Source organism: Phyllostomus discolor, chromosome 12 (assembly GCF_004126475.2).
Source record: "Phyllostomus discolor isolate MPI-MPIP mPhyDis1 chromosome 12, mPhyDis1.pri.v3, whole genome shotgun sequence".
Classification (NCBI taxonomy): domain Eukaryota; kingdom Metazoa; phylum Chordata; class Mammalia; order Chiroptera; family Phyllostomidae; genus Phyllostomus; species Phyllostomus discolor.
The window spans coordinates 70524058-70547584 of NC_040914.2; the positions used below are offsets into that span (position 1 = coordinate 70524058).

General features: G+C 40.9%; 1 protein-coding gene across 1 annotated transcript; it reads left to right on the forward strand.

Annotated features, from left to right (window-relative positions):
* Positions 1-57: 57 nt before the first annotated feature.
* Positions 58-23405, forward strand: CENPN (centromere protein N). Its single transcript, XM_036013568.1, has 12 exons — positions 58-252; positions 4031-4214; positions 5584-5629; positions 7499-7558; positions 7992-8067; positions 9157-9292; positions 15148-15324; positions 18694-18795; positions 19952-20015; positions 20516-20628; positions 22389-22515; positions 22766-23405. Exons 2-12 carry the CDS (start codon positions 4041-4043, stop codon positions 22846-22848), a joined length of 1158 nt encoding a protein of 385 aa, XP_035869461.1. The 5' UTR covers positions 58-252; positions 4031-4040; the 3' UTR covers positions 22849-23405.
* The last annotated feature ends 122 nt before the right edge of the window (positions 23406-23527 follow it).

Genomic DNA, 23527 nt, shown 5'->3' on the forward strand with positions numbered 1-23527 from the left:
CAAGTCAGGTGTCACTGGTGAAAATAACTGATTTAAACAATATTCCCTGCTAAGAAGGTGACGTGAGGGCTCAATGAGTGCCACTTCTCTGCCGCTCTTCCCACGCGACCCCCTACGCTGGAGATACAGTCCAAAGTTTGCCCTCCCCCCAGTGGGCGGGGCTCGAGGGCGGCGGGAACTGCAATTGGCAGCTTTGAAGACGCAACGGGCGGGAACAGCTGCTGTGGAGTGAGACGGCTGGTGATGTGAACGGTAAGAGAGGCCCTAGCGACAAGGAATCGTGCTCTGGAGGGACGGGAGCTTTCAGGAACCGACATCCCAAGCCTCTGGGGCGACTTTTCCGCGACTGCCGCACGTCCTAAGGCACGGGATTGGCGCTTGGTCACGGCTGGAGGAGGAGAGGCAAGGACTATGGTTGAGACTTAGGTCCCAGGGGGCAATGAAGCTTGGTGGTGATCTCACGTCCGCCCGGGTTGGGGCGGGGACTTCCGTCAGTGTGCGTCTGTGCCCAGCCTTCTCGAATTGTCACGTGATGGGATGCGCAACTTTCCCAGTTTTGGATTGCTGTTTTGCCGCGTGTGGGGTGTTTTGATTTTTCAGTTAACCATGGGTTCCGTCCCTTTTCGTCCATGCAGCCTCTCGCTTTCAGTTCTTATGCTCCTTATTGCAGCTCTTCAGCGGTATAGGTCTACAGGAAACTTGCTTAAAAGGGCTCTTTTTTTATTGTCATGAGTTCATTCAACAAATATATCTTGACCAGCTTCTATAGTCCAGGCATTGAGCTGCTATGAACTAGGAAATAAGAAATTAGGTAATCACAGGGAATCATGAGTTTACCCAAAAGAGTTTTCCAACTTGGTTGATGACATTGAGTGAACTCTTTCTACCAAATTGTTTAGAATGGCATTCTCCGAACTACCCAAAATTTAGAATCTCAGGCACTCCAAAATGCAGAATCCCAAGCCCTACTCAGTGACCACCCCCCAGCCCTAGTTTAAATTGATATGGCCCAGAAATCTGCATTTTAACAAGCCCACCCCAACCTCTCCTGTTTTTGGTGCTTCACGGACTGTTGGACCCTAATGCTTCCCAGGTTATCTCCTCAGGCTCACTGCTTAAGGGAAGTAACACTTCATTCCACAGGTATTTGTCATGTAGGGATAGAGCCATGGATGAGACAAACATAGTTCCTGCTCTAGTGGAGCTCGGTAAAATATTATTAAGCAATGAAGTAATTAATAAGCAAGATAAGTTCAGATAGTTCTGTAGAGACAAGCAATGAAGGTGGAGAAATAACTTCAGACTGGGTGGTCAAAATAAGTCTCCCTGAGAAGCCATCCGAACTGAGACCTGAATTACAGCAAGAGTTTCCCATGGAGTATGTCCAGGAAGAATATTCTAGGCAGGGACAATTGCAGATACATGGACCTTGAAGGGGTCATTTTGTATTAGAGGAACTAAAAAGCTAATGTAGCTCAGAAAGCCAAGAAGATCATGGTAGGTGATGTGGATGGAGGCAGATACCAAACAGTGCAGGGCCTCATGAGGATTTCAGTCTTGACTTTGGGGTCATTTTCATGAGACTGATTCTGTTCTCGTGTTCTTTACTCAGTTATTTTTCTCTTCCTGCTGCCACTGCATTTCTAAATGATTCCATAGTTCCTCTTTATTTTTGTTTTAACTGTTGTAAAGATTTTATTTATTTTTAGACAGGGAAAGGGAGGGAGAAATAGAGGGAGAGAAACATCAATGTGTGGTTGCCTCTCACACACCCCCTTACTGGAAACTTGGCCCACAACCCCGGGCATGTGCTGTGACTGGGGATTAAACCAGCAACCCTTTGGTTGGCAGGCCAGTGTTCAATCCACTGAGCCACACCAGTCAGGGAAGTATCTTTTTAAGATACAGTCAGTACCATTCTTTTTGGAAGTTGTCAGTGATAATAAATTACATGCAGTATTCAACAAACACTTAAATGGTAGACATACATCACAGTCAGGATTTCTGTAGGGTAGGAGGTTATGCCTCTGTCTTTAGAAATCTATAGTTGTGGTGGTAGCAGATGAGATTGACAGACTGACTCTTGCCTCTTGTCTTAAACACGGACACCAAGCAAGGTCTGTATGCTCTTTCCTAGAAGATAGGCTGTTAAGGGTATTTAATGTCTGAGGATATCCTACTCAGTCTTTGTTTAGAAATCATACTTGCTTGCCTGGTTATGTTCTGTATTTTGAGGGAGAACGAGAGATGTCCGTCAGTGTCCTCAGATGAGGTAGTAGAGTTGAGATCAACTGTCATCCTTGGCCTAGAGCTTCTTCCCTAAAGAAAGTAATAGAAGGGCTCAGAATCCCCGACCCTATGCTACAGCTTTAAGAGAACCTTAGTTATACTCCAGAAGATCATTACCCTGTCTGTTGCTGAGGGAGCTACACCAGATTTGTGGCAAGGACCTTTTGGACAATTAAAGAATCAGGCATGGGGCCAGAAAAGTGGATGTAGTAGCTTTATATTAATTGGCAATGCCATTAAAGAAGACGACTGTAATCCTCTCCACCTCCAGCTCCCATTGTGTCTTGTAAGCTCATAACTCCAGCAGTTTAGTTTCTCCACTTAGAGTCTAAAACTTAACCTTAAAATTGACATGTTCAGAACAGACAGAATTCTTGAGCTTTCCTCCACCCCCCAGTAGTCTTCCCCATCTCAGGTAATAGCCACTCCATTCTTTCAGTTACCTTGGTATCATCTTTGATTCCTGTCTCTTAACACCTGCATGTAATCCACTGAGAAACTCTGTGGACTTTCTCTTAAAAGTGGATCCAGAATCGGACCTGTTCCTACCATCTCCACTTTGGTCTACCATCACCTCTAACCTCCATCATTGAGGTAGCCTCCTAGCTGGCATCCTGTTTCTCCCTTCTTCCTAGTCTACATTCTCAGTACAGTAGCCAGATTAATCCTGGTAGAAAACCTAAATGAGAGCATATCCTGTCTCTTCTTAAAGACTTCCAGCTGCTTGGTTTCTGTCAGAGTCAAGGCCAAGATCCCTGCAGTGGCCCTCAGGGCCCTTCATGATCTCTGACCTCACCTCCTCTGTGCTTCTCCCTCTGGTCTCCTGGAGGGATTCTTCTTCCTTGAAGACCCCAAGACTTTTGCACTTGCTGTTCCCTCTGCCTGGAAAATTCATCCAATAGCTAGACACATGACATACTCCTACAAGGACTGGCTCAGATGTCAAACTTCTCTGTGGGGCCTCCTCTTTCCACCCCTACTGCCACCTCACTCCCAGCCCTGCTCCACGTTCACTAAGCACTAGTTTCCTAACACGACTTACTCCTTTTTCTCTGCAGCACTTACCACTGTTAATACATTTTGTGACTTCCTGTTGCCTGTCCTCTCCCAAGGAGAAGGATGCTCCATACTGGCAGGGATTTTTGTCTTTTTGGTTAAAGATACATTTAACTTCAGTGCCTAGAAAAGTGTCTGGCACGAATAAGTGCCCAGGAACTTTGTTACATGAATCAGTAAATGATTTCATGATTTCCATGTCATTGCCATCAAAAGATCAAAATACTCTAACCAAGAAAGGAGAGAGAGCCCTAATTTTTTAAAACTCTAAAACAGCCCTGGCTGGTGTAGCTCAGTGGATTGAGCGCGGGCTGGGAACCAAGTGTCCCAGGTTCGATTCCCAGCCCAGGGTACATTTCTGGGTTGCAGGCCATAACCCCCAGCAACCACACATTGATGTTTCTCTCTCTCCTCTCTCCCTCCCTTCCTTCCCTCTAAAAATAAATAAATAAAATCTTTAAAAAAAAAAAAACAACTCTAAAACATATTTAAATATACAGCTTAAGGAGAAAATATTAAATCCTCTTGTTGAAACACTTTGCAGATTGCCTGAGAAAAGGTAAAATAAACATTTGGGTGTTTGACCTACAAATCAAAATCCCAGCTAGAAATATGCTAAAAATAATTCACTGGTAAGTTAAATTTTTGTGCTGGTTATTATTGTGCTGTTTTTGTTTTATTAAAGTGCTAAAGAAATGGATGAAACCGTTGCCGAGTTTGTCAAGAGGACCATCTTGAAAATCCCAGTGGCTGAAATGATGACAATCCTACAAGCCTGGGGTTTTTATCTGAAAATCAACTGCAGGAGGACATCAACTTCCGGAGAGAGAAAGGAATCTCTTGTTCATGACTTGGTCCTGCTTTGTGAGGTAACAGTGTTCAAAGTGATTAACCTTGAACATCATGCTACCCTCTTTGGTGTTTTCTTTCCTTTCCTTAGTTCAAACGAGATTTAAAGCAGCTGCTAAACTGTGAAGTGATGAAACTATGCACTACTGTAGTGGAGAAGACACTATTTTTTAGTTGGCTTTTCTGCTTATCAAAACTGCTTACAAATCATTAAGAAAAATGTGAATACCATGGGAGAGAAAAACACAATCAATCAATACAAGTTAAACAATGGGCAGTATTCTTTTTTAACCTATCAGATTGTCAGAGATGAAAAGATAATACTCAGATGTGTTGGTCAGGTTGTGCAGAAAGAGACACTGTCTCACATGTATTTATTTAATCATTTGCTTTTGTTTTAAAATGCTTTCAGACTTTCAGAAAAGTTGCTGTTACAAAGAATTCCCATATTCCGGTATATTTACAGTAAATATAGCCTCAGACTTCTAGGCCTCAAAATCTAGGCCTCAGACTTCTATTAAGTAAAATGGAAATAATAGTAGCACCGTAAAGTATATTTAAGCACAGTAAAGTATATTTAAGTAAATATACTTTATGACCCAGCAATTCCACTTCTGAAAATTCATGTGGATAAAATTATTAAAAATAAAGATATAAATAAAAATATAATCGACAAGCATTTATATATGTAGTTATAAACATGTAAAGATTTATATATAAATAAAGACATTAACTAGCATTGTTTAAAAAAACCAAAAAAATTGCAACTACACATAGAAGATTAGCCAATCAATGATACATCCACGTAACAAAATATTCTTTAGCCATTAAAAAGAATAAACTAGATCTTTGTGTACACTGAAAGAAACTATATGCCATGCATACATATAAATGTGTACGTATAGAACAGTGGTTCTCAGCTGGGATGATTTTGTCTTCCAGAGGACACAATGTCTGGAGACATTTTTCGTTGTCAGAACTGTGGGGAGGGGGGTGCAGCTGGTTTCCAGTGGACAGAGGCCAGGAAGCCCCTTAGCCTCCTGTGACAGCTCTCCAAACACAGAATTATCTGACTCACAATGTCAGTAGTGCCTAGTTAAGAAACCCTGTTGTAGGGGAAGTCTAGAAGTTGATTAAAGAAAAACAAAACAAAAAGTTAAAAGTGATAAATGAGGAGTAGATTATGGGAGAACAGTTGTGAGTGCCTGTACTGAAACAGGAATCAAAAGATGTATTTGTTACTTAACAGGAGACCATAGGTCAGAGACAGGTTGTCAGTAAGGTATTGAGAGGGTGCTCCTGGTCTGTAAGCAGTTCTAAAGTGTGCTGCAAGTGGGGTAGAACCAAACCTGCAGCCATACTTACTGGATGTTTTACTTTCTCTTTCAGGAGAAGCGTGCACGTGTCAGTGACGCTGCCCTTTTAGACATCATCTGTAAGTTTTGGTGATTTGTATTTACATTTAACCAATGCAGTTTCATCAGAGAGGCAGTTTTGTATGTAAAGCTTCTGGTTCTACAGTCAAGTTGACCTGGTGTGTAAAATCCCAGCTCTGTCACTTACTAGTCTTGTGTCTGTTGCCAAGTCACATTGCCTTTCTAGGCCTCAGACTTCTATTAAGTAAAATGGAAATAATAGTAGCACCATTAATATAATAATATTATAATAATATAGCACAGGATCATTGTGAGGGTTGAATGAAATGCTTGAAAAGCTCTTAGCACAGTAACTGGCATATAATAAGCACATAGTAAATATCTGTTAAGATTTGTATTATTAATAGAATTGAAAGTATATTTCTGAAAATTTGGGCTTATGATGGTGCATCTTGTAAGGAATGTAAGGATTAAAAGTGGACTTTGAAGGCGGTATGGTCTGGGGGATTGAGTGGGAGGAGCCCGCATGGCTTCAGGGTCTGTAGAAGCAACTAAAAGGAAGACAGAGTTCCTTGCTGAGACAGGGGACACTAGAGGCAGACCACGGTTGTCACAAAGACCACAGGTTAGTCTAGGACATACTCTATTTGAGGAAATGCCTTCATGTGTATTTAAGTCCTTGCCACTTGACATGAGCTTTTGCGTGAGGTTTAATGGAATCATTAACAACAAAATATTTTAGTTTCTATTATTATTACAACAACCGTATTCACAGATCAATTAGCAAGCCATCTTAACTCTGAAACACAGAACCAAGAGGAGAATACCAGAAAGGAACAAAAACCCTTTGGATGCTCTCTCTTGGGCAGGTGTCACATTGTGCCAGGTTACACCCATTTCAGACAAAATTTAGGTGATCGACAATTGTCAGACCATTGCCTTAAGTGGAGTGAGAGAGGAGGTGGGGACACCAAGGCACCAAATAAGAAAAAAAAAGACACTAAATTGTAGGAAGGACAAGAAAGTACAAAAAAGCATAGCAAGTTGGTGCCCTTGAGTGTTTGGGCCAACAACCTCTTTTTATGGGGCGCAGAGCACCTTGATCCTAGGTGCAAAGACACAGGGATGCAGACAGAGGTCAGTGCAGGGACAGAGTCTATCCCAGGATGATAATGTGGTGGGATTTAAACTCAATAACTTCCTACGTCCATTTTAACTCCAAACACCCTTAAGTTTATAACTCCTGAAGGGTGTCTCCTGTGTCATAGATTCATACATTCATTCATTTATTCATCAACTATATACAGAGCACTCATTTCATGCCAGCCAGTGTCTAGACACTGGGAATACAGCAGGGAACAAGACAAAGTCCTATGTGTCACAGGACTCTGGCTGGGAAGACAAGGACTGTATAAATGACCCTTTAAACATACGATGTAATGTCAGGTAGTGAAGGAAACTAAAGCAGGGTGGGATGGGAGTCAGTTGAGGTAGGATGATCAGGGTAGGCCATGGCACAGATGGCATTTTCCTAGAGCCTAGATGAGGTGCAGGAATGAAGTCTGCAACGAGCTGGGAGAAGATTGCTCCAGACAAAGAAACATCCAGCCAGCGCACATACCGGTCACGGGGAGCACGTTATTCTGGGCCTGCTCAGTAAATGCCGCATTCTGTATAGAAAGAGAATAAATTTTCTGACTTAAGAGTAAATGCTAGAGCTCTACTAGATTGAGTAGTTCTTTATGATGTGTTTTGTTTGCCTGGAGTAAATTTAATCCATGTAAAATTTATGTTTTGAATAAAAATATATAACCTAATTTGTAAATACCACTAGTTTCTCCAGCTTCATGTTATTAAATATATATTCATAACACATTACTTAAAAGTTCTTTGATAGAATAGCAATAAGCTCTTCCTCCCTCTCTCAGATACTCAATTTCATCGGCACCAGAAAGTTTGGGATGTTTTTCAGATGACTAAAGAACCAGGTAACGTTTTCCCTTTTATTTTCATTTTGTTTTTTTAATTTAATCACCTCACCCCAACCCCTGTCTGCCAGTCCTACAGCCTACCCTGCACTGCCACAATAGGATGAGGGGGGCAGAGGCTACCACGCGGACTGCCCCCTCCCCCCCTTCCTCCACATTTCCTCTTTTAAAGTGAACATTTGTACTGGATATTTTGGCAATTTGAAAATGAATAGCAGTATGTTCCTCTTAAGTATCTTTTCTTTCAAAACAAGGTAATTATTACTCATTTACGGGGAAAATGAACAGTATATTTAGCAATGCTGTGTCAGAATACCGGCAGCACTTGTGTGATTTGATCGTTGAGGTTACACAAATGCTCACCTCAGGGTCTTTGTAAATGCACTTATTGAAGACAGTGTAGCTCCCTTAATTTTTCTTTTCACTTTGACAGGTGGAGACATTGACCTTTTTGATATGAAACAATTCAAAAGTTCATTTAAGAAAATTCTTCAAAGAGCATTAAAAATGTAAGAACAAAATCTTTCTGAATTTCCATGAAATCCAGTTTCATGGCATCTGTGCATTTAAAATTTGCTACTACATTTTTTTAATTTGTAAGAATTTCAATTAGTAATATTCTGTACTATTCTAGTCCATAACAAAGACAAAACGTTTTACTATGAAAACTTTCCTCTCCCCTCACTTCTCAATTCAAGGGCAAATGCTTCTTTCTCAAGAGCAACCCCATCCAACAGATCTCTGCGGGGATGGAAATGTTCTATATCGCACTGTCCAGCACCCTAGCTAGTAGCCACATGTGGCTACTGAGCACTTGAAATGTGGCTAGTGTGACTGAGGAACTAAAATGTTGATTTAATTTAACGGCAAACAGATTTTAGTCCCCTGGCCGTGGATGCGTAGAGGCTCCTGTGGCGGTCAGTGCGTCTCAAGAGCACCCAAGAATCTTACCTGCCACTCCATTTCCAGAAGCACCACCCTTATTATCTTGTGATCCTTCTTTCTAACAACCTCTCCTACTTCATCGTCTTGTCCTTCCACTTTAGTCTGCCTTAGTCCTCCTACATATGAAGACATGCCAACCAAATCTGTCTCATTCACCCACGTTGTGTCCATCCTCCCTAGAATGGTTAGCGTTCCCTCTTCTTTCATACACAGATTCCTTGACCTGTCTTTGCCTCTCCTTACTTCATGCTTCGTAACTTCTTTCATTCTTTCTGTGCATCCACTTGTCACTGAACATATGCTTCTCCTCCTTTCTTATAATGACCCTTCTTGTGTGCTTTGCATCCATCTCCTACATCCTCTTAGGGCCTGTGTGCTTGGTTTTTCTCGAGTCTTTCACATTTCCGATCTCATCTGATACCTACTCTACCACTTATACACATGCCCAAGTCTCAGTAAAAGTACACCCACTCTCCATGTTCATCATTAAGCATAAAACACTTGGAGGCAAATATTTCTTGTTCCTGTGACGTCCCTCATGTAGAGGTTTCCCTTCACTACCTCCCCTCCCCCTTTCTCCAGCAGGAGCACTGACCTAACCTGAGTGAGAGCAGCTGCCTGCAGAGGCCACCTACTCTATTCTGTTGCTCCAGGGCCCAGCTCTACCCTGCAAAGGAGGCCCCCCAGAGTGATTCTGCCAGCAGCCACATGGGCAACTCTGCCCGACTCTGGGTTATACTGTCCAGAGGGCCATTTGCCTGCAATATGAGCCGGGTCATCAATTTCTTGGTAATATGAGTTATATGTTGGCCTCCACCTGCCAACTCTTTTGCCTCACTTCTTAGTTGTTCAGAAGGGTAGAGAAGAGGGGTGTTATTTATTGCTCCCCTTCAAAGACCTCCCGAAAAGACTTTTTGAAAGGGTGCTCCAACCTTGCTGGCTTTATGCATAAGTCCCTTGCAGTCTGGCTAGCACCCTCACTGCCAGGTTGAAACTGAGTTTTTAATGGGCCATGGCTCTCACAGTGGGATCTCGGGATTAATAGAATCAGCATCACCTGGGAACTTGTTAGACATGCAGATACCTGGGCCACATACTAGACCTACTGAATCACACACTGGGGGCGAGCCCAAGCCCTCCAGGTGATGCTGATGCCCAATCAAGTTTGAGAACCTCCCTGTTGCAGTTTGCCAGTGATACTTATCACAGTCCCGTGGCCCATTCTCTTTCAACAGTCGTGCTGATTGCAAACACCATGTGAGCTGCGCCCCATTCTAACCCCTTTCCAATTATTAACTCATTGCATCCTGCTGGTGAAGTAAGTTGGGTCACACGGCTGAAAACAGCAGAACCAGAGTTTAAACCTAGGCAGGTGGCTTCCAGGCCATGCTCTTCACATCTACACTGGGCAGGTTCTCTCAGCTTCCTTTCTGTCATGTGCCAGATGCTGGGGCTAGAAAGATGCGCAACAACTGTGACAGGTGTGGCTTAGTTGATTGGGTGTCTTCCCACGAAGCAAAGAGTCACTGGTTCAATTCCCGGTCAGTGTTTCTTTCTCTGTCCCTTCCCCTTCTCTAAAAATAAATTAAAAAAAATTTTTTTTAAAGATGCACAACATCCATTTTTGTGCTCAAGGTCACACTTTCAGACAACTGGCAGTCAAACCCTTTGTTCTTGTACATCTGTCTTCTGGTTGTCTTCCACACATCCTAAACTGGTCCTGTACTGTCTCCATGACTAATTCCTTTCCTGTATCTCTGCCCCTCACCAGAGCGTCCCACTGGTGCTACCACTCAGCCCTCCACCAATGAAGCTAAGCTGCAGGAATTTTCTTCAGTGGAAGATGGAGGGAGAGACGAATAGACTCACTAATGATTTCTCTTTCAGAAGCTAATGACTTAGCCCAACACTATTTGTTTACTAATTCAGCTTTTCCCATGGGTGTTATCCTCACTGGACTCTTCAGATTCATTCAGACTTCTAGAGTCTGTGTGTTGTTCTACTCCTTGATGTGTTCCTCCTCATGTCCCCCTGGATCCAGTGCCTGCCTCTCAGGTGACATCAGCCTACACTCTACACTCCAGCTAAACTGAACTAATCTTCTTTGAGTCCTTGAACTTACCATAGGCTATTCCCTCTGGTTGGAATAGCCTCCACCACCTGGAATAGCCTCATTCCTCCCTGTTCCTCTTACCCCCACTTAAATGGTGCTCCCTCAGAGTGCTTCCCTGACTAGACTGGTTGCCCCCTGTCCTGTGCTCTTCACCAACTCTTCCCATTTTCTGGTTGAACTGTCAGTTTCCCTCCCAGCCTGCAGGCTCCCTGAGAGCAGAACTCTGACCATCCTGCCCCCCACTGACCCAGGCAAGGGCTCAGCAAATGCTGGGCAATAAATGAATTGGGCACATTCTTTGCAAACTCCCCCATTCCCTTCATCACTGCAGTTTTTTAAAATATTTTAATAACCATTGAGGCCAGTCCACCCTGCCTCTATCCCCGATTACTCTTCTTTACCAAAAACACCCTGACCATTCTTTAAGATGAATCTTAGAATCATTTTATCAGATTTATAAAACAAAATCTTCAGCAGTGGGGCTTCATTTAATTTATAAATTAATTCAGGAGAATTGTGAGCCAAAGGGAAGATATGTCTCTCCCTCTCTCTTTTATGAATACTTTTTATACCTTGCTCCAAAGTCATCTTTGATTATATTATTTGAAAAATAGTCTTACTGTGAAATTAAAATTTTTTTGGAGATGAAAAGAGAGTCCCATTTGGGTGTGGCACACACAGCCGCTTTTGATTTTTTTTTTTTTTTTCTCCAAACAAAGCCTCATTGACACAGAGCCCCTGGCCAACTCTCTGTGAATGTTGTGGATTTATGGCCTGGACCCTTCTAGAACCAGCCTTTTTATGAAGCTGGACAGGACTGGCTAACTCATTTTGAAACCACTCTGGGCAGCGTTCCCACACTACTTTACCCCAAACAAGAAACCTCCTAGAGAGCTTCGCTCGGCTCCAGTTCAGAGTGTATCTGCTTCCTTCCTTCTCAGTGCCCTCTCCTCCCTCGATGCCTCTCCCAGACACCAGGAACTCGTGTTCTCCGAGCCCCGTGCCTCCTGCCCCCACCATTCAAGGAGAAGAGTCGAAACACATTTCCTCCTACTCTAATGCCCATGTATTCAGTTGTCAGCTTTCTTCTCTTTTCATCACTGCCATATTCCAAAAGCTTTTTTCCCCCCAAGTGAATTTCAGACAGACTAGCAGGAGAGGCCAGGGACACAGGAGCTTCATTATGGGACATATCTGTCCTGTTTGAAAGGCCGGTAGAGACCGAGGTGCTGTGTGCACTGTATGTTTTAGAAGATAGAGATGTACAAGTAAAGCTCCTGTGTCTTCTCTATCTGTGGGTCCCCTGGTCTGAACTGGTCAGCATGTCCTAACCCCTTTTCCAAATGACAGGACTCCCAGCTCATCTTCACTTTCCTCCTCATGACATGACCAGTGACGGATAACCCCACTTTCCTGAAGGCTGGTGGTGGTGATGTCATGCCAAGTAGCATCTCCCGGTGCTCGGGATTGAAGGGTGACTCACCTGCGCTCTAGGACAGGCATCTTAACCTCTTCCGTGCCAAGGAGCCCCTTTGGCCATTAATGAAGCTCATGGACCACTTCTCAGAAGAGTTGGTTTTAAAGGCTGTAAATAAAACACATAGAAATTACAAGGGAAACCAACTATTTAACATACACTTATTAAAGTATTAAAATGCTAAATTGTTATGTAGTTATGCATGTGCTTCTTTATACATAATCTCTTGGTGGTTGTACAAACAACTAGTTTCTAAGCAGTAATGGGGTATAAAGTTTTGAGGCATCTGCAACAACTGTAATGTGATTTTTAAAAATTTAGGATTTCTATAAACAACAATGTAATTGGTCCTAAAATTCTACTGTTTTGTTGCCTATTCATCACAATTGAAGGAGGTGATAAATTTCAGTTAGAAACTAGGGGCAAATAAAGATACAATTTTTCCTCCCACCAAGTTCATAGGTACCCTGAATTCTAACTATGGACTTCAGGTTAAGACTCCTACCCTTGAGTCAATGGGATAGAGAAGCTGGTGTGAGAAGACTCAGGGAACCTAACTGAGGAGTGATGGATAGAGCCTGAAGTTCAGGGATCCAGTACAGAGCCTTTGAGAGAAGGAGGGCGTGGAGTGGCAGGTTGGTAAAACCATTCAGAATACAAAGTTCTTTGGAAAACTTACAAAGAAGAGACAGGTGAAAAAAATGTTTCAATTATAAAAACCACATTTACTACTTTTTTATGCTGTATATCATGTATCAGACTATCATGAACAGTCTGTTAAGTATGTGGCGGTTCTGTGTGTTATAAGGTTTCATTTGATTCTCACGCTAACCTTTTTTTATGTCTTCATGTAGCTTGCGGGTGGTAGTCAGTAACTGACAGCACCAGGGGTGTCCAACTTTTGGCGTCTCTGGGACACACTGGAAGAAGAGGAGGTGTCTTGGCCACACATTAAATATACACACTAACAAAAACAAACAAACAAAATCTCATAATGTTTTAAGTAAATCTACGATTCTGTGTTGGGCAGCATTTACAGCCGTCCTGGGCCGTGGGTTGGACCCCCCTGGAGAGTATGGTCCCAGGTTAGCCGAACCACTTAGGAACCTTGGTGGGATTAGTCACCCAGTTAAGCTTGAGCATTATTGATCTATTGTTAGTGAAAAATGCTTTATCCCAGCTATTGTGGGATGACATCTATTGAAATATTTTCTTTGGAAAATAATAAAAGTTTGTATCCGGGCCCCACCTCTTCAGGCATCTATTTTACTCCAAGAATGTGAGCTGGAACACTGGATGCGAGCTGGGCCAAGACTACACTGATGCTGGGGACAGCCTTTTTCTCTCAGCCCACTGATGTTTTTAACCTTTTTTAGATCATAGACCCTAATGAGAATTTTGGCAAGTGATCTAGAACCTCTCTCTGGAAAAGCGTACACTTAGACGTGTACACCTGACTGCATCCAGGTCAGGGAGGTCACAGGCCTCGTTAAGCCCTTCCATGAACCCTCACTTAAAAGATTCTCATTCTGGGCTAGAGAGACTACCTGAATGTGTTGTGTGCTACCAGTTTTCTCCCTCTAGTTAAAGTGTGCCCTCAATATACTGTATTCAGTCTTGATTTTACAGGTGTTTTTGCTTTAGTAACACAACACAAAGATGATAATCAGAGCGAGACTTAATCTTCCATTCAGGGCAGTAGTGGTTCCTCTGTTGGGGCCAATCTCTATACTGTTCACTCAGGGAAAGCCAGGCAGCTCTGCACCGTCCTCACCTAGGACTAGGGAGGGTGCCTTATATGAGGCACCAAGGGAATTTGGAAAAGCAGCCAAATAAAGAGTGGGCAGAGTCAAAGAGACTGCCTTCTTAATGCCAGCAGCCACATTGCAACCTGCTTTACTGGAGTAAGATATAAGAGGGAGGAAGTAAAGAGACATGGGCCGGCCAAGTACACCTGTCTCAAGTGCCTCCTTTGCAGGGCCTGAACTCTTAAGGGGGAGCTACTAATCTAAGAGTAGGCTGCTGAATTCCAGGACAAACTGGTAATCATCCTTAAAACTTTAGAAAGGTTTACGTTTTATCCATGAAATGGAAACCAAGTAGAATTTCCTATATTCTGACCACATAACTTTCCTTTAAAGTAATTTTTAGCATCTCAGCTACATTTATAAAGCATTAGGATTCATATATTTTTAAGCTAGTAATTCTTATTACTACATAGAAGTGTTACTATTAAATTTTATAGGCACACTCTGCTAAAAAGGCTCCATTTTTATTGAGTTTCTTGGAGTGACATTTAATACAAGTATATAGGTTTCAGGTGTACAGTTCTATGACACATCATCTGTACATTGTGTGTTCACCAAGTCCAGTCTCCTTCCATCACCATTTATCCCTTTACCCTTTTCTACCTCTCCCCACCCACTTTTCCTCTGCTAATCATCATGCTGTTGTCTGTGCCTATTGAGTTTTTTTATTTTTTTCTTAAGTCTTTCAACTCTAGAAAGGCTCCATTTTAAAACAAGTATGTCATTTGTAAGGCTTCCTTACTCATAAACTCTTACAGGTAGAGGAACACAGTTTTTCAAGACAAGCCCAATAAACTATTGAAAAATTTTGGCATCACACCCTGTTGTAGATTTAAAAATTCTTTTTCTAGCCTTGGCTGGCGTAGCTCAGTGGATTGAGTGCAGGCTGCAAACCAAAGTGTTGTAGGTTCAATTCCCAGTCAGGGTACGTGCCTGGGTTGCAGGCCATGACCCCCAGCAACCGCACATTGATGTTTCTCTCTTTCTCCCTCCCTTCCCTCTAAAAATAAATAAAATCTTTTAAAAATTATTTTTCTTCCAAAAGACTTTGCAAGGTGTATATGTCTACAAAACAACCACAAAATATTTTCTCAAAGATTCCTAAAGCACTGTAATGAAAAGTAGGGGAAAGGGCTATGTGGAAGATTACAATGACATCCTTCCCCCCTAGAAAACATGTGTTCTTTCTTGGTGCCACGAGATTTTAACTAGGAAACTTAATTTTTTATTTTTATTTTTAAATAAGGTATCGGTCACCTTCAGAGATGCTGAGGAGAATGCAGTATGGATTCGAATTGCCTGGGGAACACAGTATCGGAAGCCAAACCAGTACAAACCTACTTACGTGGTGTATTATCCCCAGACTCCATACGCCTTCATTTCTTCCTCGCAGCTGAGGAGCAGTATTCCCCTTCTGGGCCAGGTATGGAACCAATCACTACAGCTATAAACTTTTACTATCCTATCTCAGGGGTCTGTGTGGGTTTAAGCATTGTATATAAAAGTGCCACATGTAGTTCTTGACTTCCTAAGGTAAGCAAGTGTGGTTCTTCTGCAAATGGGAAAGCAATGTGAGCACTGGTTCGGAGCTCTTCATTATCGTCTTTAAATCTAGAAGTAATGCAAGTTTAATGTAAAACTTGAACCAACACAGAAGTCTCCAAAGACCAACAGTTAAGTCTTTTAAAACTTCATACCCTTCTTTCCAATCCCATTTACTCAGGATAACTACTATTAACAGTTTGTTATTTCCTTTCAGATGTTTTATTACAAAACCAGGGTTGTACTTACCATCTGTCGCTTGCTTTTTAAACATTTCCATGTGGTTCCATATGATACACACCATTACTTTTTTGTGATTGCATAATTTGCCTATTAATGAACATTATTTTCATTTATAATCATTCTCCTCAATTTTGTGCACAAGAAGACTGCTTTAACATAAAAAGGGGCCTCTATTCAGAGCCTGCTTCTTGTTATGGCTCTGGCTTCCTAGCATCTTTCCCCAGAATAAGCCACCGCTGTGTAGGCCTGGTGACTGCTGCTACTTCTATTCTCTATTAACATCACAACTACAATGGCACCTCAGCTGGTTCCAGAGCTTTCATTTCAGCCGGTTGTAGGTGAGCAGCTCCACCATCCTGGCTGCATTATCTCTAGTGCTAAGTGGACCGTGCACTCCAGGGTTCTGGATTCAAGAGCTATGGGATCCCAGCAGACAGACTTGCTGGTCATTTAAATTCCTGGGCTATTCACTGGAATGGCAGGAAGATATCTACTGCAGCTTGCTTCTACTTCCCTTTAACACTTACCTCTGCTTCTTTATGTTTGGGGCCTCTTCCTCCATAATTTAGAGTAGTCATTCATCCACCTACAGCCAGGTGAGTCCACCCTGCAACAACTGGCTTAAGCATTACACCAACAGCTAATGTTTATATTTTCTTTGTGTATCTCAAGGCAAACTTATCTCTACCCTCCAGTTCCAGGTAAATATCTTACCTTACTAATTCTGTTTCAGCCTTCTCACTTGTTTCTCGAGATAATGGGAAGCTTTTATAAATTGCACTTAATATGTATTTTTTTCTTCAGTATTGTTCTAAAGCATATATATTTGCCTTTTTGTGTGGCAGTATTGTTGTAGTATTAGATGACTGGTAGTCTAAAACGGTAACATTTGAGTATTCATTGTTTACTTCTAGGTCTGAACTTACTATAATTCCTAACTTTAAATATGTCTAAAAATGGTACAAAAGACTTTGTATTTCTGATTATTTTATGCCATTAGGCTTTTTTTAAATTGAGTAACAGGACATGAGATTACATTTTTTCTCATTTTTCTGCATTTCTTTTCACTCTTAAATAGAAACTATTCATTTACTGCAATTCCTAATTTTACTTCCACAAATATTATAAATACAAGTATAGACACAGTAATCTTTTTTTATATATATATTTTATTGATTATGCTATTACAGTTGTCCCATTTCCCACCTTCTCTCCCCTCCACCCTGTACCCCCCTCCCACCCACATTTCCCCCTTTAGTTCATGTCCATGTGTCATACTTATGAGTTCTTTAGTTTCTACATTTCCCGTACTATTCTTGCCCTCCCCCTATCTATTTTCAACGTACATTCTATGCTACTTATTCTCTATACCTTTTCCCCCTCTCTCCTCCTCCCACCCCCCTGCTGCTAACCCTCCATGTGCCCTCCATTTCTGTGGTTCTGTTCCTATTCTAATTGTTTACTTAGTTGCTTTGGTTTTGCTTTAGGTGTGGTTGTTAATATTTGTGAGTTTGCTGTCCTTTTACTATACATGTCTTTTCTTTATCTTCTTTTCTTAGATAAGTCCCTTTAGCATTTCATAAAATAAGGGCTTGGTGATGATGAACTCTTTTAACTTGACCTTATCTGAGAAGCACTTTATCTGCCCTTCCATTCTAAATGAGAGCTTTGCTGGATAGAGCAATCTGGGATGTAGGTCCTTGTCTTTCATGACTTGGAATATTTCTTTCCAGCCCCTTCTTGCCTGTAAGGTCTCTTTGGAGAAATCAGCTGACAGTCTGATGGGAACTCCTTTGTAGGTGACTGTCCCCTTACCTCTTGCTGCTTCTAGGATTCTCTCCTTCATTTTTACCTTGGCTAATGTAATTATGATGTGCCTTGGTGTGTTTCTTCTTGGGTCCAACTTCTTTGGGGCTCTCTGAGCTTCTTGGATTTCTTGGAAGACTGTTCCCTTTGCCAGATTGGGGAAGTTCTCCTTTATTATTTGTTCAAATATGTGCTCAATCTGTTGCTTTTCCCCTTCTGATTCTGGTACCCCTATAATTCGGATATTGGAACGTTTAAAGGTGTCTTGGATGCTCTTAATCTTTTCCTCAATTTTTTGAATTCTTATTTCATCATGCTTTCCTGCTTGGTTGATTCTATCTTCCTTCTGGTCCACTGTATTGTTTTGAGACTCATAATCCTTCCTTTCACTATTGGCTCTCCTCCGTGTGTCTTCCTGCATCTGTTTTATGGTAATCTGCATTCTTTCATCTAAATTTCGTCCAAAATCAACCAGTTCCGTGACCTTTCTGATCACCAGTGTTTTGAACTGCGCATCTGATAGATTGGCTAATTCTTGGTCGCTCAAAAGGATGAGTCCCGGGGGACTGATCTGCTCTGTTGAAAACATTTTTTTTTTTTTTTTTCCCCTGCCTCTCCTTTTTTTTTCCGGTCTGGTTGCTCTTGTTACGGTGGGGGGCGGAGCCTTAGGTGTTCACCGGGGCTGGGCGCCCCCGTCGCTAGATTATGACGTTATATGTGGGGGCGGGAGAAAACAATGGCGGTAGTTCCGTTCCCCTGGACTCAGACCCTTGTCTGGGCTTCCGGGCCACAAGTTCTGCCCTGGTCCACAATCGCTGCCCCTCTGGGTCTGCCAGCCACAGCTTGCGTACTCAGGGATCACCGCTGCCTTCTTGCGCGCCGGATGGCTTTTGTGCCGATTTCGCACCAAACCTTCCCCGACCTCCGCGCGCCGCCAACCCGAGCCAGCCCCGCGCCCGCCGGGCTGGTCTTCTCCTACCAGTCCGGATGAATACGTCTACTTCAACTTCTTGGCTGCCCGACTTCCATTCAGATAAATCCTCTGCCGGATCTGGGTGTTATTCTGATAGTAAATTATTGTTGTAAATTATTGGTTTTCTAATCTTGGTTGTAGGAGGAAGTACGGTGCGTCCACCTATTCCTCCATCTTGCCGGAAGTCAGACACAGTAATCTTAATAGTCTTATAACTTTCACTTCAAGGCACTGACAATTGCTAGCAAACATCATCGGATTGTGAAAATGGACTTCAGAAGCCGATATCTGGACTCTCTTAAGGCTATTGTTTTTGAGCAGTATAATCAGGTGAGCTAATCAGTGACATTCTTTCAGGTTAAGTCTTCTTTTTCTCTTTACACATGAGTTAGAGGCCACTGGGCAGGTGGGAAAGTCCACCTCCAGTAAAAGGAGATCCCTTCGGGTATTACTGAAGTAGAGAAAGCTTTCAGTTTGTTAACATGAAGGGAAACAAAATGATGGCATAGATCCCAGTTTCTAGATCAGCTACTCTAATTAGAATTTCTTTTCTTTTTAGAATAACTTAACGCTGCCTTTTCAAGCTAATTACAGTGTTCTATTGTGCAAGAAAGAAGCAAAATTTTTGTCCCATCAGTCAATCAGGTGATACAGGGGTTAGAAGTGATGGAAAAAGCGTTGGTTTATTAAGTCCCACAATTTATTTATCTGTTAAAATTATTTAAATGCACTGTTTCCCTTTAATGATAAGAACAGATCTGGCCTCACAGGCCCAGGGTTGTTTGCTCCTTTGCATGACACCTGTGTGCTCGTATGTTCAGACTCAGTGGGTGACTCACTAACGCTCTGTGTGTAAATCTGAGCCCTTACATGTATTATACAGGGTGGAGCAAAAGTAGGTTTACAGTTGTATGTATGGAAAATAATACAATAATTAATAATAACACAAGAATGTACTCTGTGTTTCATGTACTCACAATTATAAACCTACTTGGGCCCCACCCTATATTTATGTATTTCAGCTGTTCTAGGCACAGTGGCTTTGATGGTGGAAGGAAGGTCAGAGAAGGGATTTGAGAAATTCAGACTTTCAGTGGGAAAGTTATTTTTCCAAAAGGAATCTCAGCAAGTTGTTTAGGGTTATGAAGACATAGCTACAAAGATGAAACATCACATTGCAAATATGGCCTTGATTTTTGTAGCTTTTGCCCTCACCTCCTGTTTCTTCCAGATCCATTTTTACGATAAAAGGTACAGACAGAGCCCCTCAGGCAAAACAGCCATGTTGCTGGCCCCAGCAGTTTCGGCAGTACCCTGCTCTAGGAGAAATGCTCAGCTCAGCCAGATGTGACCTCAAATCTCTTCTTTTCGAGAAAGATAAAGATAAAATTTGACACACTTTTGTGTACTAAAATCAATTAATAGCTGTACCTCAAGGTGTTAAAATTAGGAAAACATTCACTTTTTTCTTTTTTTTTTTCCCTAGACCTTTGAAACTCACAACGCTACTACACCTCTACAAGAAAGAAGCCTTGGGCTAGATATAAATAGTATGTGTGTTTTAAAGTAAAAACTGAAATTTGGAAGTACACTTTTAAAATGATAGTAAAATGAAATGGTACAGCCATTATGAACTGAACATTTTTATGACTCTCCAATGATGTAGAAACTGCTATTGATTTCATTCATGTTAAGTAAAGGATAGAAAATTGTGTGTTATAATTCCAGTTTTAAAAATATACATATTTGTAGTCACTGAGGCTAGTTAGAAAAATATTAAAAAAGGGCTAGATAGAAATATATTAAAATGTTAACAGCACTTATTTCTGTGTGGTAGAATTGTGGGTGGTTTTTTTCTTTTCTTTTTTATCAGCCTGTACTTTCCAATTTTTCTACAATAAGAAGTTATTACAATCAAGAGAAGAAACAGTAATGGTTAGACATTATCTCTAAATTATACAAGCAAATTAAAAGCTTAGGAATGAAAGGAGGATACTTTAAGGATGAAATAGATTTCTAACATGTTTTATTTGAAATCTTCCATCTATAGTGGATTCCAGGATCATTCATGAAAACAGAATAGAAAAAGACAGAGTTCAAAAAATTACTGAAGAAGTTTTTGGAGACTACCCTCAACCAAGACTAGAATTTGCACAATATAAGGTAGGATGTTACTATAAATTATCTACAGTTATCAATATTTTTTCAAAAGAACAAAAACTTCAAGTGGAAAATGGTTCTGAGAAACTATTTCTTATTCATTTGTTGCCTCAATTTCATATAATAAATTTATGACTTCTCTATCACATTTAGTAAGCTCCCCTATCAGTAAAGAAGACCCTTGGAAATTTTTAATTTGTCTTTTCATTTCATCTTTCATATTCAGTTATGTAAAACTGGCTGTGATCTGTATTTTTGAGGGGGAAAAATTGTAGTCTACATCTTTTTAGCCCATCTACACTAGAACAATACATACACCATAGTGGGTTGCCTATAAAGACTTGTGAATCAGCCCTGCTCAAGTAGCTTAGTTGGTTAGAGCAGTGTCCCCATACATCAAAGTTGCTGGTTCAATCCCCAGTCAAAGCATATCCAAGAAGCAACCAATGAATGCATAAATAAGTGTTTCAACAAATCAATGTTTCTTTGTCTCTCAAGTCAGTAAATAAAGCATTGGGATTTTTTTTTATTACTAATCAAAATATTTAAGAATTTGTACATGATTGACTAAAAAATTTTAAATTTCACCAAATGCTAATCAATAAAAGGCAGTTTCTTTCTCACTCCTTGATGCAGTCCCTTAGGCAACAATTAATGGCTGAGTAATCTTCCAGAGGTAGTCTGTGCACATGTGGGCTGTTTGTCCATATCCTTTTCCTTTTAAAAGTAGAAATGGTAGCATATGATAGTTGCTGATTTGCACCTTGCTCTTTTTTTTTTGCTTCATATATCTAGTTTATAATAACAGTATTAAAAAGTGTACAAAATCTTTAATGACCTAATATACAAACTTTACATTTGCTCTTAAATATCTGCTAGTTTATTTTTATAATTTTTGTGCCTGTACTATTTGCAAGTAGTATGTATCATAGTCTTTACTATTTTTTTTAATCCTCACCCAAGAACATGCTTATTGATTTTAAAGAGAGAGGAAAGGAGGGAGAGAGATGGAGAGAAACGTCAATGTGAGAGAGAAACATCAATCAGTTGCCTCTCAAACACGCCCCAAATGGAGATGAACCTGCAACCTAGGCATGTGCCCGGACAGGGAATTGAACCTGCTACCTTTCAGTTTACAGAACAAAGCTCAACCAACTGAACCCTGGGCAGGGCCAATAGTCTTTACTATTAATAAAAAGCCAATTTGGATAGAATAAAAAAAAGCTTGTTGAATAAAAGAGTGAATAAATAAGCCATTATATAGCCCAGTTGGTATCATATGGAGAAAAAACCAGTAGCCTAGTTAGTACTGTAAACCTAGCTTATTCTAGAAGTGTGCCACTAGCCACCAGGAAGGCCAGGGTGGAGGACAAATCAATTGCCACCATAAAAGAATTCAAATCATGATCATCCTAATCTAATGCCCATGTTCATAATCACAGCACTCTCCTCCCCCTAAGCACTCCATAAAATTCTTTCTGCCTAGTGTCCCTACAGCTACAGGCCACACTTGAAATCTACTGTTAATCTGCTCACTTAGGCCTAATGCTTATTTGAACAACAAACTAGAGTGTGTATGTGTGTGTGTCTCTCTCCCCCCCCCCAACATGTCTCCCTCCCTCTCTCAAATTAATGCCTCCCCCCATTAATCCATATATTTTTTGATGATAAGAATTAATGAAATGCACAATCTGATTCTGTTTTATTTTGCCATTCCAAATGATATGTTTTAATAGTCATTTATAAATATATTTTGTTGACAGCTTGAAACAAAATTCAAAAGTGACTTAAATAGAGGCATCTTGGCTGAAAGAAATGAACCCCTCCGGTGCCTAGTCAAGTTCTCTAGCCCAAATCTTCTGGAAGCATTGAAGTCCTTGGCACCAGCAGGCAAGTAGTCAGTTTATTTTGCAAGCCAGAAGAATGAATAACATAGTACATTCAAATCTCTCTTTGCTGACTAATTACCTGGGAGCTTTCTCATGGCCAGTCTGCTATCCCATCATGCTCTATTATCGCATATTCTGCTTCTGCATTTAATGGGGTTCCATGATCCACACTCTAATCTCGCCCATTTTTAAACGGAGTCAAATCTTTGCACAATGATTATTTCATTTTCTTTTTCTTTTTTTAATTTCAGGTATTGCAGATGCACCACTTTCTCCATTGCTCACTTGCATACCCAAAAAGAGAATGAATTATTTTAAAATTAAAGATAAATAAGATGTATATGGTTTTGTAAACATCACATCTCCCTGACTATATCACATACACATTTCACTTCATAGATAGCTGAATAGCTTCTGTCAAAAACCTGTGTTTTAGACATGAACACTTAATTTAGAAATGTTCGATATACTGGTTGGGAATGACTCATTCCTCTTCCACTGTGTGCTCCCCTCTCCCCCATATTCTGCAAAGTGCAGCAGTTGTGGGCCTAGAAAAAGTGACAAGGTGTCCTTTCTCTCACATCTGTCTCTCCTCAATCATAGAGAGGTCTGGTTCCAATTGCTGGTTTTCAGGAATTTTCCCTTAACCCTTGGATTACATAAAGAAGCACCAAGAAACTACCGAACTCAAAACTTTCTAGGATAATCAGACTTGGGTCCATTAAATTATTATTGCAGGAGATAGCATATCAGATGATTCAGTTATATAAAATAATGGTTTCATTGTAAATATGCTTTTTATTATCTATTTTCTCATACATGTGACATTCAAACTGACCAATTTTAAACTGATTTGTGAATAAAGGTATTTAAAAACTGGTATATAAGTTACTTTTGATGAATATCTACAAGAGGATTAATGTACAGATATATAAATACAATCAGAAAAGTGTTAAGCTGTGCTTTATAATACAGTGGTGTTTTTTACTGGTATGGGTATCATCCTATGTGAA

What these genes read in the sequence shown, in the direction of transcription:
- CENPN (XM_036013568.1), top strand. Translation starts at nt 4,041, where the DNA reads ATGGATGAAACCGTTGCCGAGTTTGTCAAGAGGACCATCTTGAAAATC. An exon ending in TTTTTGAGCAGTATAATCAG is followed by an intron (nt 18,796 to 19,951) that starts GTGAGCTAATCA and finishes TTTTTTCCCTAG; the next exon opens with ACCTTTGAAACTCACAACGC. An exon ending in GAAGTCCTTGGCACCAGCAG is followed by an intron (nt 22,516 to 22,765) that starts GCAAGTAGTCAG and finishes TTTTAATTTCAG; the next exon opens with GTATTGCAGATGCACCACTT.